The sequence below is a fragment of the Centroberyx gerrardi genome, chromosome 14 (genome assembly GCF_048128805.1).
Source record: "Centroberyx gerrardi isolate f3 chromosome 14, fCenGer3.hap1.cur.20231027, whole genome shotgun sequence".
Taxonomy (NCBI): Eukaryota; Metazoa; Chordata; class Actinopteri; order Beryciformes; family Berycidae; genus Centroberyx; species Centroberyx gerrardi.
In genome coordinates this window covers 27,068,343-27,081,584 of record NC_136010.1, presented here as the reverse complement: position 1 = coordinate 27,081,584, position 13,242 = coordinate 27,068,343, and the positions used below count along the sequence as shown (strand labels likewise).

Genomic DNA, 13,242 nt, shown 5'->3' with positions numbered 1-13,242 from the left:
TTTGAGGTTTGCATCTGGGAATATGTAAGTGATGGCGAGAAACTCAGAAGGCAATTTAAATAGTGACAGATGATCTGTCTTTCTAAAATGTGGCACAGAATAAAATGTGCATTTGTATGCAAACCTGAAATTTCCTGAACTAACTGAAAGTAATCAGAATGAACTTGGATTAGGTTACTGATTGCAGTTTTGATGCGGTAACTAGTAACTGTAATGGAATACATTCCCAAACCTGCATGTGGGTAAAGTTGTAATCATAATATGAAGTTTGGTTGTGACTGGTCAGTGTGGTGGAGGCCTATTACATAATGCCCTCTAACTCAAGCAGGGTTCAGATCACTATCTGGAACATGCAAATCAAATCTGTCAAAACTTGGCAAACTGACAGCACTTTGGATGTTAAACCTGCAATAAGCAATTTCAGACCCTGTAACCAATCCTGAAACTAACGTGTGCTACGTGGAGATTTCCGTGAGAAGTAATGATATAAACAAATAGCCACACACGCTGGCCAGCTGTGTTGCTGTTTTCACCTCTTTCCTAAAGCTTGTTGTCAAATTCGGCCCGAGTTGTAGCTTTTCCTTTTTAGAAAAAAACCCAGCTCGTCTCCTCCCTCGCTGGTTGAAAGCGGCGCTCTACCCCTCCCATCCCTGAAAAAAATTCTAGTAATGGCGGAATCGATGAAGCGAGCAAGTAAATGTTTTCAAGTAGTAAACTTGCTACCTACCTTTTCACTTGTCATTGTGGGACATGTCCCAAGTCTAAATGTAGATTACCAAATCAAGTCCATGTCATTAATGTCAAGTCCCAAGTCTAATGTAGATTACCAAGTCAAGTCCATGTCATTAATGTCAAGTCCCAAGTCTAATGTAGATTACCAAGTCAAGTCCAAGTCATTAATGTCAAGTCTCAAGTCTAAATGTAGAACAGCAAGTCAAGACAGAGCAAATCAAGAGTCCAGTATCAATTTAATATCTTAAAGAAAACTAAATATCTAGGACTTTTCAATGCAATATGGTTTTAATAGGATAAAAACTTGGTAAGAGCATCATGAGTTTGATTTCTATAATCAGTTTCAACTTCAATAAATTCAATCATTCCATACAAATTCAGAAAACAGAATTTAAATTCAGTCGTCTGCTGGAACAAATCTCATCACTTTCAATCTAAGTCATTTACACAAACACAAGATCTCAAGTCAAGACTTTAGAAACCTTTTCAAGTCATCAAAGTACAAGTCAGAGTCAAGTCCCAAGTCAGCAGAACCCAAGTCAAGTCAAGTCTCAAGCAATTCATACTACATGGACTGTCTTACCTGTCTTAGCCCAGTATCTCGACCCATTTCCCTCAATCTCTCCGTGGCTAAACTCGCCCTCGTAGTAACTCCCGTCTTTCATCAACAGTTTGCCATGTCCTGGACAAAGAGGAAAAAAACTCAACATATGGACACAGTACAGGGATAATACATACGGTGCAAAAATATCAACTTTCTGCAGTTCTGTGTGTTCAGCAGTGACATACAGTACAGTTGCAAAGGGGAAAGAACAAAAAACAGAATTCTACTGCCTGAATCCCTAAAATTTAGCAAATTGGTATTGATATTATTCATTTAAGAGAATGGTGAATTGCTGTGGCTTATTCAAATTGCGGTTGCTTGCTTGTTACATTTAATGTATTACCAGGGTTGCCAGGGATAGGATTTGACAAAACTGTCATGTGCCACATCTGTAGGACCAGAATGCATGCTGTTGGTTATAGAAATTAACATTTTTCAAAGTTATGTCTATAACCTAGTTGAACTGCATCAGATCAGTGAGTTTAATACAATGAAGTTTATGTATTTATGTATGCCTGAGGGGAAATTGGGTATGAGGTTTCTCCAGTCCCTGATGTTGAGATTTCTTTGGATATGGAAAAGGCTGTAGACAAGGACAGGATTCAAACCCACGTGTGCACAATGGATTGGCAATCCATCACCTTCCATTGGTCTCCAACCATGTTCCATGGATGGTCAACAGTCTGCAAGTTTTCATTCCAACCATTGATTGATGCCCATGGTGTGGACCTCCATGGCACATGATTGGAAACCACGTCAGACCTACTGAGAATCCGATTCACTGCAATGTAACACAGTTTAACATTACACTTGAAGCGTAAAGCTGCTAAGGTGAGCCAAATTAACACTCGCTGTTTTATTTATTTAAATGTCCCAGGCTAAAATACTGAAACGTAAATAAATGTAAATGAACAGTGACATCTTGAGGCGTTTGCTCTAACTTGCACCCAATCCCAGTTCACTCTAACATCAAGTAATAACAAGCGATGAAGTGGGTTTCTAAACTACACCCTGTTGAGGTTTCAAGAGATACGGTATATGGTAATTTCCCCTTTTTCTTTAGAATATCAGCTTTAAATATTAATGTTGATAGTGGCCACAAACTCCATTAAAAAATGTGGCAATTTAATGTTGCTTTGCTTATCGGTAAACGTACATACCTAGTAAAAGATGACGTAAGACCTTTTACGAATCGATAGGACTAGGAGACATGTTCGGCATACATTCTATAGACCAAGCAGCATTTAGTTCATTAAACTTTTGTAATTGGGTGCGCCTGTTATTTCCACAATCACCTTCCACCAAATGACCGTGGTGGGGGTTAGCTAGCAGCGTGAAGTAACGTTAGTTCTAAAAGCTGAGATTTTATTGAACAGCCCTGATAGGTTCGGTTCCCTCCTGCTGAACAAATTCGGCAAGTGATTCGCAGCAGCACTTTAATAAAATTGCAACTTTTGTAATCGATTCACCTACTCGGTACAGCTCACCACGTCGTCTGTTGGTAGGAGATTCAATAATAAAACTTGATTTTTATTATTTGTTTTTTAATAAAAGGTGTCTAGTGTATCAGATGCATGCCGAATTGAAAAAAGGAGTCTTACAAAATCGTAAAACGCCAGAAGTAATGTTTTCGTTAAGTCCCTTTGTCGCAAGTAAAATGTATCATTAAACAGACAGATTTTTGAATGATGTTTGGCATGACTTTCTCTTATTTCAAGGGAGAACGGAACCTATCAGGGCTACTAACAGGCCACCTGACTCACCATGTTTTTCTCCCATACTCCACTCTCCCTCATATCGAAAATAACTGTTTGGGTATACATATATGCCGAAACCTATGGACAGAAATGGTAATTAACATCAGCAGTATTGGCAACAACCAGAGTAGGCTAGTCTACACGACTCAGCCTTGGTGAGAAATTCATCATAGCTGACAACAACTTTAAAACCGTGACAAACGACTTGAGTATTAATGAGAAACAGAAAGAATTTTCAAATGTGGTTACCGTTTCTCTTAAGGTTTTTGACATCTCCGACATATCTAGAGTTTTCTGCTTGTTTTTTGACGGCGGCCATTTTGCTCTGGAGTGCGTCCTTGACAACAGTTACTATAGCAACCGACCGTGGGGGCAGTTCCACTTTGATGTAGCGCAAGTAATGTCTGTCTGTCTGTCTGTAGGTACTTTTTATTGACTTTATTTACTATTATTCATTCAAGCAGTAGTAACACACTTTTGAGACATAATGGACAACATAGCAAGAACGCTACAAGGCTAATTAAAAACAACTTGATATTATTACCCTTTTGTAGGCCTACAGTCACTTGACTTATTAACACACTGTCCCACCCACCATACAAATCAACATTTGGCACAGTAAGCAATAAACAAATTCTTTGTGTTCCCCATACAACATGTAAATATATTGCACAAATCTACATCAACATATGCACATATAGGCATGAGCACATAAGGACAAGATTGTCCTTGTTCAGTTAGTATTTTGCCCCAGTTGACACACAGCATATTGACATATTGCACAATATGGCACACTAACATAATGACAGTAACATATTGCATAGTGACTTGTTGACATCACACTGATCAAGGCTGATGCACCTTTTTATACACCAGGCCTGTTCAAAAATCACTGTACTTTAATATTAAAGGCAAGTAGTGAAATGCTGGTGTTTACATCCCTTTAACTGGTTTTCCTTTGCTGATACAGATCAAGGTTTTGTCCATCTCTCCTTACCAGCTCAACTAACTAGAAAGAGCTTTCATACAAGTATGCATGAATGTTATTAATCTTATTCTTAGGATCCTGGGTTTTACAGCAGAGTTTTAGCGTCCCATGGTGTAAATGCTATTTCGGCAGCCTTTCCACCCTGACAAGAATACAATTCTGGGGGTAAAACTGAATGCTTGTATTTTTTGGATTTTTTTTTTCTTTATGCCCCTGAATGTGACCCCAGACTTTCATGTGAAATTATTTTGTATTTGTTAGTGGGAAAATGCATGGAGATTTTCTTTGAACACAGATGAACACAAGTTTCTTCACAAAATGTACTTTGGCTGATAATCATTAGATTGCATATTGCTCACAGTGTTCTTAGTTTGCTGACGACACTTCTTGGTTTACATGACCGGCTCACAGTATAGCTGATAGGACACATATTATGAGACAAGAGAGCATTTGGGATATTGAGGGATTTATTTGGGAAACACAGTGGTTAAAGTGAACCAACACTATTCTAATACTATTATAATACAAGAAGAAAAAATTAATGGGAGGGAGGAGGGGTGGGGAGGTGGGTCAAAATGATGAGGCGAGGTGAGACGTAGATATCTGATAACACGGCACAAAAGTCATCACTAAACAAAATCTGAGGGTTAGTAATCTTTGCAGTTTGAAGCCCCAAGTGCCGTGGTCTCTTGCTGTTTATGTAGTGGCTTAACACATTGTAGCTCAATCTGGAAATGCTAATTCATGTGATCCTATCCTATCCTGGAAGAGGTACAAAACACAAATCTTGCAACTGAGCAATGGTACAATACACGAGTCCTACTAATGAAACATAGACTGCTATCTACTGTATCTGTTGGAACTGGACCTAAGTTCTTGACGTAGGCATAGAGCGTATTCTCTTCTCTGACTCTACCCTGTTGAAAGCTCGCCTGTAAACATTTCCTTTTAAGCTTTGCTTTTGTCTGAGGTCTCTTGGTCAGCGCTCTCCCCTCCACTGCCAAAACGCCGGTTCAGCTCAGTCGTCAATGCTGAGCAGCACGATTTCTGCAGAGGACAGATTGAAAGAAGAAGAAATGGACAAAGATGAAACGGCTATTGAACCTGACCATTGATGTGAATACACCAAGTACTGCTCTACCCTACCTTGCCATCCTTGGCTTGGCTGCGGGCCTTGGACACCAGCTCCAGCAGGGCCAGCAGCAGCCCCAGGCCGAGTCCCAGGCCCAGAAGGAGGAAAAGACCCCGCAGGTTGTGGGGCTGCAGGGCCCCGGAGTTCTGGGCTCCGTCGGCCCCCACGCAGCTGTTGGCCCACCACTTGTTCCTCAGGTAGGTCAGCTCGCCGGACTCGCTCAGCTGGAGGATGGCCACTGTCAGGTTTTTTACAAGTGGGGAACCTGGTGGAGGAAAGGGAGGTTGATGAGGGTGATTGAGACAAGAAAGACAGAAAAGTCAGACAGCATATTAAAGCAAAAATCGAATGCAAACACCTTTATGTCTGGCTAACCCTCGTCAAAAAAGTTCTGACAGGCCCAGAGGACTCACCCAGTGGTGCTGCAATACTGTAGCCTCTCATAGCAATGACGTCCTGGGAACGCATCAGTTGACAATAGCGGGCCACAGCCAGGTCCAGGGACACAGCCTCACCGATAAAGGCAAAGTTTCCCTCCTGGGCACGGCGAATACCCTCCTCCATGTTGGACACATAGCTCTTCTTACGCTCCATATGCTGGTAGATACGCCGGTAGACAGGATTGTTGGAGTTCTGGAATAGAAAAGATTGAAAAAATGTGGGGTCTGGAAACATACAAAATTGTATTCCTCTCATGTCCTCCATGCATACTGGATACTCGCCTATAGACAAATTAAAGAACGAGTTTAAAGCCTTGAGACACCGAGACACAGATTGTGTAAAAGGGGTTGGAAGTCCGTATTGGGAAGGTGGTCGTATTGTTTTGTACATTCCGTATATATCAAGGGACTTTAGGCATTCATCCTGACGAGACGTACCTTGAAGAAAGACATTGAGGAACCAGCATCAACTGTGCCATAATCTAGAACGTCCTGGTTGGCAAGGTCTTCAAAGCTCTTGATGGTTACATGCTGGGTGTCGGAGTGGAGCATGGAGTTGAAGTTGGCAAAGTAGCAGGCCAGCAGGACTACAGCAAATACCCACCAGATGGCGCTCACTATACGTCCAGACAGGGCTTTTGGGTGAGGACCAGCACCTGGGAAGGCAAAGAAACAGACAGCAAACAGAGTTAAGTAATATCAAACCAATGTAAGTTATATTAAGATCTTTTAAAGGAAACAAATCCCAAATCAATGCTTTTCTTAAACAATAATTGATTTGTTTTCCTATTTGATGGTTGTTTGCCTGGTGATGATCGCCAGCTTGATCACCACCTTTTAATTTCCCACTACACCGCTGCCCACGCCAGTATTAAAATTATAGGGATGCAACTCAGTATATTTAGTCTGAGAGAGAAAGTACAGAAGCAGACAGCAAAATGTCTTTATGTGCCTGTGGTTCAGTTTTGCTGACTGCTGTGTTACCTTGCAGGGTGAGAGCTCCGGTGATGTACCAGAAGCTGTGCAGCAAGGTGAAGCTGTGTTCCTCCGTCTCTGGTTCAGCCCATTCGGTAGGACTGATCCTGGAAATGCAGGGAAACACAAGTGTCACCTGTCTTATCAGCCTGAATCATGAAGGGCTGCAACAGAGAAGAGTGTCTCTGATTGAGAGTCCCCACTGACTGAGACGTTGTAGATTCACCCTATTTGCTCTAATGAAGCTCTGGTGTTGGTATGGTCACTGGCAGGAAAATCTTCTCCACACAGGAAGTGACAAATTGAAACTTAAAAGCAAAATACAAACGTGTCTCCTAAACAGCAGTGAGTGAGCGCTCCGTCCAGAGAAATCTAGACTCACCAATGATGGCTGAACCCCCACCACACACTAAAAAGAAGACACTTAGGACCGAGGAGTGCGCATATTCTGACAGGATTTCGGGGTAATCAAGTCCATCAAACTTTCATAAATTCAAACAATGGTCTCCCGCTGCCAGTTGGTGCCGCCAAAGTGCAACATTGCCTAGTGCAACTTTAAACACTTGATATTCATGGCTTGACGGTCATTTTTACTGAATAATTGCTTCTGCTTGTTCTGAAGCTTTAAAGGCCCAATTCATATACTTTGCACACCCAGTGTTTCTGAACCAGTGCTAAATTCTTTGAGTATGTGTTACCAGTTGAGAGGCTACTGCTGTTGGATGGATAATGACAAGGAAACCACCATTTTTACATATGGTATACTTGCATTTTACATGATCAAGTTAAAGTTCTATGGTCAGGCATGTCCAAGCACTCACCTGGCCACCAGAAAGATGCAGAGACCAGTTAGCAGGAAGGCGATAAGGACGCCCACCCACATCTCGGTGGAGAAGGGCGACAGGAAGCTGAAGTGGCTCTCATCGGACGCCAAGTCTCTGCGCAGGATGAAGCCGATTCCCGTTTGCATGAAGGGTGTGGTCATCTCCACAAACTGCTCCCTGACCGCCGTGAGGGTCAGCGGGGCCACAGCCAGGTCAGCCTCCTGATATATGATGCAGGTAAACACATCAGCACACATTTGATACAGACATATTCAGACTTGTGTAGTAACATCAGGCCAATATCACTTCCAATATTTTAGACTGAACTCGTCTTATACGCATTATATTAAGAATTCACTTTTTCTCCCAGACTTTGATTCTTTGAGTGTAAAAGCCTCTGAATCAGCATTTAGACCATCATGGGACACTAAAACTCTCCACTGACACCCAGACTAATGAAATTCTTTTAGGGTTAGCAGCTCTTTAAGGCATGGTGACCCACCACACCTATTGTAGGGAACCTCTGGGATACATTACTGCCTTTAAATGAAGAATTAGTTTACAAAAAAACGATATTGAGCGATTAAATTAATAAAGTGTGCATAGAAAATTTAATTTCATTATAGGTTTTACATACTGTTTTTATGTAGCTGTGGTCAGGGAGGAACCTCCATCATGTCAGCAGTGGATGTCGCTGACTGGCTGATTTTTAATGAAAGACCAATATTGGCCCCATATATCAGCAAACCAATATATCGGTCTAATCCTACACAGTACATATTGATACATATGGTACATGGACAACAGGACCAGTGCAAAGGGACAATGTAAGATATAAGATGGAGAGTATTCAGTGACTATATCACATATATCACTGTAGAGGTGGTAGACCTGACCCTCTTCCCTGAGCGACTCACCCCTCGGGCCACCTCGCCAATCATTCCATTCCAGTTCCCGCTGGGATCGAGCGAGCCGTAGCGGTTGTCCTTCACCAGGTTGACTTTGTACTTGAAGCCCAGCTTCTTGGAGAGCTCATATAGCAGGTCGATGCAGTAGCCCTCCAGATCAGAGCCTCTGGACATGGTGTACGGGTCTTGCTGAGGGGTGACAGAAAAAAACGGCCTCGTTCAAATGCCTCATGACTTAGGGTAGATTAGATGAAAGTTTAATGATTGCTGTGGGGAAACTGGGCAGTAGAAGCAGCAAATGGTAATGCCACATCAAAGAATAGGATATAAATAAGAATATACCAAATGGGGGTTATATAAACATATCAAATGACTATTCCAACATTCAGACATATTAAGTTGAAATGCATGAATGGAAATGTGCAAAAAAGTATGGATTCCAAGACGTGTTGTTCCTATTGACGAACTAAATCTTTGTTGAGGCACGATCACTCTGTTTCACAGTTGTGCAAAGTCACTGAAAGGGAGAGAGAAAGAATACCTTTATAGTGGTGATGGATAACTCCTTGGCGTCTAGAATGGAAAAACAAACACCTCAGTAAATTCTAGACTCCTATCAAAGTAATCGAGCACGAGATGAGAGGATTTACCCGAAGCCAGTTCTTTGCTTTTGGCCGATGAGCCGCTTTCGTTTCATGTCTACAAGCTTCTGTGGAAAAGTGGGGACCTGAAACCCTAATGAACCATATTGTCGCTTTGTGTCCCTCTATGTGTTTTTCTCTCAGCCACACGGAGTAAATAAGCCAGCGGAGGACAATGACAGTCTTGTTGTCAGTTCTTTTTCAAGGGGGCTGTGAAAAGGTCTCCAAACAGAGGGGACAGTTGCAAGGTACAATGGGGGAACATTCTGAAATATTCTAAGCCCCTGTGGTGAGATCAAAGTGGGGACCCTTCCCTAAAGATGTGTTCCGGCACTCCTTTCGCCCCCCCCCCCCAACCCACCCCCCACCCCCGCCACCATGTATCAGAACAGGGGGAGTTCCCCCTCGTCTGGTAAGTATTGCACATTTATCCATGATACTCAAACTTGTTTTCTTTTCGCCGTCAACTGTGACCAATGGCATTCGCAGCGTGTCCAGCGGGACCTAACATGCCCTGCCAGGGTTGGTCAGAGAAAGGAGGGGGGGGGATAAGCGGAGGTCCCAGGGGTGCCACTTCTTCATAATTGCTTGCCATACAAAAGCGAGCCCGGTTGGGTTGGGGGGGTATGTGCAGGGGCACCCTCCTGTCCCCCGTCTATCCCCATATAAAGCAGATGACACCCCGTCAGCCTCCTCTAGAGAAGATGGCAAGACCTATGAGCTGCGGAGATGCCTGTCAGTTCATGGCTTGCCTGCCGAGTCTTCCCCCCACATAGTTAATTGATTTATCACAGTGCTTTGTGGACCACAGCAAGGCATTATCCCCCCGCTCCACTGCCTCAACTGGTGAGAAATGGGACCCTGCCACAGTCGAGGCCCCCCCACCTCTGCACTTTGATAGGGCTCCAGCACTCTCATCCAGCTGCCAATGGGGAAAGAGTCAAATGTGGAGAATGGTTTTGGAGTGCGCCCCTTTCCCATAGAGCAGCCACAGCCTGCGAGCAGCAGATTGGGGTTTTAATCATACATACATTTCTCGGAGGCGGAGCCGCTCCGGAGGCAGAAATTATCTTATTCATTGAGTTAAACCTCAATGGCAAAGGAGGAACTCAGGTCAAAATATAAATTACATCTTTTTTTCATTTATTAATTCATGACCACGGCATTCTTGATCTTGGATGGTTAGCAGGCTAGCTAACTAGCTTACCTAGATACAGGCTAGTATGGGTAGTTTGAACTTGGAAGGTCGGCTAGGCTAACTAGCTAAGGCCATTCTGCATTGTTCTTCAGTTAGAGCGCTAGGCTTCAAAATATTAGCTAACGTTAGGCGACCTCCCCTCTCGGCGCCTTGCCATTTTCTCTGGGCTTTAGTCTAACATTACTTGGCCAGAAAAATGGTGGTTCTTTGGCTCCGCCCATTGAGGTTTAACTCCAGTGAGACTCAAGGAGGTTTTATATTATCAACCAATGAGATTATTTCGGCCTTCAGAGCAGCTCTAGCTCAGAGAAAAGTTTGTAAAACTAAAACTCCAATCTGCCTGCTGACATGCTGGAGGCCACTAGTCTGCTTTATATCAGGCAGATCTGAAATAGATAGCCAAAGAAGAGGGCTGTTGCAGGCTGTGGCATAGTTTTAGCTCTGTTATTATTGTAATTACTTTAGTTGCATCATCAACATAATCTTCTACACAAGTGGTTCTATACCATTTTAGCTAACAGCCCCAAAAGGATGCAGTGTGCTCCCACAGTGACACTCATACTGCCTTCTGTTTACGTCCTGTATGTCTTGTTTTTCTTCCCATGACCACTCCCGGGCATACGTTAACAAATAATATTATCATAAAAAAAAGCAATATATCAATGAGAAGTGGCGACATGGCAAGCAAGGCAAGATGTACAACTGGCTGGTTTTTTAACCATCTGTCAAACCATGTATCAATATTTAGCTTTTGACATTGACTTTAAAAAGCGGCTGGTAAAAAATGTGAGTGGCTGGTAGAAATTAGGAATCTAGACACAGTGGCTATATGACAAATTAATTTCCCACCCTGATAGCAAATCAATACACCAATGATGCTCCTTTACCTTTTCACTGAATAAGTGGAGTTAAGACTAGGGTCTGTAAATACTTCACAAGAAAAAAAAAATTATTATTAAAATTCTAAACATGATAATATATTTGTCCAAAAAGATATGGCTGGTGTTTGAGTGCCTGGTAGTGTTGTACTAGTCTTACCTGCAGTGTATACACCTGCAGTCAGTGCTGCCACACATAAAACCAGCACCAGGTAGCCTTTCATGATGCCACGCTCAGCCTGAAAATGACACCGATGATGATCATGAGTTTCTGGCACTACTTCTTGTCATCATTTCAAAACACATCTCACCTTGACATTAACCAAGAGCAACATATAAAAACTTGTATGCTTTAAACTTTAAAGATATGCTTAATTATTGCCATATATTTGGTTCAAAGTTTTACTCAGAGATGGAAGAACAGTTCACTTTAACAACTAAGACATGTTAAAATTGTAAAAATAGTTACACTCCAGTAATAGTGTCCTTACCTTAGACGCACTGTGAGTAAAAAACCTTGACTTAGCTTGCTGATTTGGGTGAGTGGGAGGACTCCAGCAAAAATATGAGAGTTACTACAACTCCTGCAAGTGGCCAGTGGGAAGGGTCGGGTGCAGCACAATTTAGGGGGGATTTATATGGGGGTGGACGCAGAGGGATGAGATAGGGCTTCAAAAGGAGAAAAAAGCATGTGACTGTTGGGAAGTGGGCTGGGAGAAAAAGGAGAGTTTTGAGAGGGCTGTGTATAAAATTACTAGTGGCCGGATGTATTCCACTGTTGTGCAACATCTACAGTAAGAAAAATACCATGAGTTCGATGGCAGGGAAATAACCCAAATAAAAACAAGGTACCAGGATGTTTTAAAGTGAATCAGTACATACTATTTCCTAAATTCAAATTATTCCATTACCAAACTACAGAGCTTGGAGGCCAGTAAAAGCCGGTTTTTACCACCTTTAGATTTAAGTGTCATTCCTGAACGGTAACCATACTTGTTTTTGTAAGGTTACATAACAGAGCATCTCAGCCAGCGGGGGTGCAGGGGTGAGGGGATGGACTGGAGGTCCCAATGCATCTGTGGTGGAGGGATAGATTGTTTTTTGGACCAGATTTTGTTTCCTGACAAACCCTGAGGGACTCCTGCAACAGATGTATGGTCAGTGGGAAGTAAGCACAGTGTTCTTTAAATCCTATTTCTAAATGTAACAAAATAACTGTGCAATGATCTGATAGCAATTTCACAGAAAAAGTCCCTAATGTAATCTAAAAGAACACGTTGCTTGCAGTGCATTATGATGCATTATAAACAGATTAGAAACCCAATAATAGGGGTTTCTTTTCTTGCAATATAAACAACAGAAAATTAGATTGAATTCAATCTCATATTAACTATACAGTTTTTGCACATCGTTAATTACACCATCATACCAGCTTATACGAGTTTAATGGGTTTAACTCTATAAATGTGTGCTTCCACAAAGCCTTTAAAAAACAAGCGATGATTTCATTTCGAGGGGGACGGGCTGCATTCAGTCTTGGTGACAAAAACATTCCCTCGGCTCCCAAGTGCTCGACGGGGCTGGAGGTTTCGGTTGAAGGGGCCGAGCCGTGCCAAATCGTCTAGATAAATACGGCTTTAAGAGGGAGTCGGCAGTGTTCCTGGAATCCTAATGAAGCCGTCTTTTGTGTTTTGTGTGCCAGCAGGGGCCAAGTCTGTGGCACTAAAATGAGCATGTCGCGCTCCAGAAAGCCTCACAGAGCCGAGGAAGAGGCCTGGCAGCGTCTGACAGCTCGCCAGAGGTGGCCATCAGCTTGGAAACCAGAAACTTGACAATGCCCAGGCCTTTGATTGACAAGTCAGTGAGCAGAGAAAGCATGGAATAGTTGCATGGCTACTTACATTTAATTATGATTAGGGTTAGACCGATACATGGGGGCCGATATTGGCCTTTTATTAAAAATGAGATATGATCCAGTCACTGTTGTCCACGTCAGTTTGTTTGATTACATATTTATTGTAGAATTGACCAGTACTACACTGGTTGTCTATGGCAATGGTTCTCAACGTGGGGACTGGAAACCACCAGGGGTCCTTGAGGGGGTTCCAGGGGGTCCTCAGCAAATTGATGAATCGTTAAACTTCACCATTATTTAATTTACAATA

At 42.6% G+C, this 13,242-nt stretch overlaps 2 protein-coding genes across 2 annotated transcripts in view; both read right to left on the bottom strand.

Annotated features, from left to right (window-relative positions):
• The window catches only part of LOC144542315 (MORN repeat-containing protein 1-like), a 54,005-nt gene extending 50,593 nt beyond the window's left edge, over positions 1-3,412 (bottom strand). Inside the window, exons 1-3 of the mRNA XM_078288304.1 lie at positions 3,343-3,412; positions 3,100-3,171; positions 1,316-1,414 (exon numbers count right to left, since the gene is read on the bottom strand). Coding sequence (XP_078144430.1) covers positions 1,316-1,414; positions 3,100-3,171; positions 3,343-3,412 — 241 coding nt within the window. The remainder of the gene's footprint in view (positions 1-1,315; positions 1,415-3,099; positions 3,172-3,342) is intronic.
• Positions 3,413-4,530: 1,118 nt separating this feature from the next.
• Positions 4,531-11,671, bottom strand: LOC139909359 (putative glutamate receptor). The gene is made up of 10 exons (XM_071896393.2): positions 11,569-11,671; positions 11,238-11,316; positions 8,902-8,933; positions 8,370-8,549; positions 7,450-7,673; positions 6,638-6,735; positions 6,092-6,309; positions 5,627-5,846; positions 5,228-5,478; positions 4,531-5,128 (listed from the first exon to the last, which is right to left on the bottom strand). The coding sequence occupies exons 2-10, from the start codon at positions 11,299-11,301 to the stop codon at positions 5,030-5,032; spliced, it is 1,386 nt and encodes a 461-aa protein (XP_071752494.1). The 5' UTR covers positions 11,302-11,316; positions 11,569-11,671; the 3' UTR covers positions 4,531-5,029.
• Between the last annotated feature and the right edge of the window lie 1,571 nt (positions 11,672-13,242).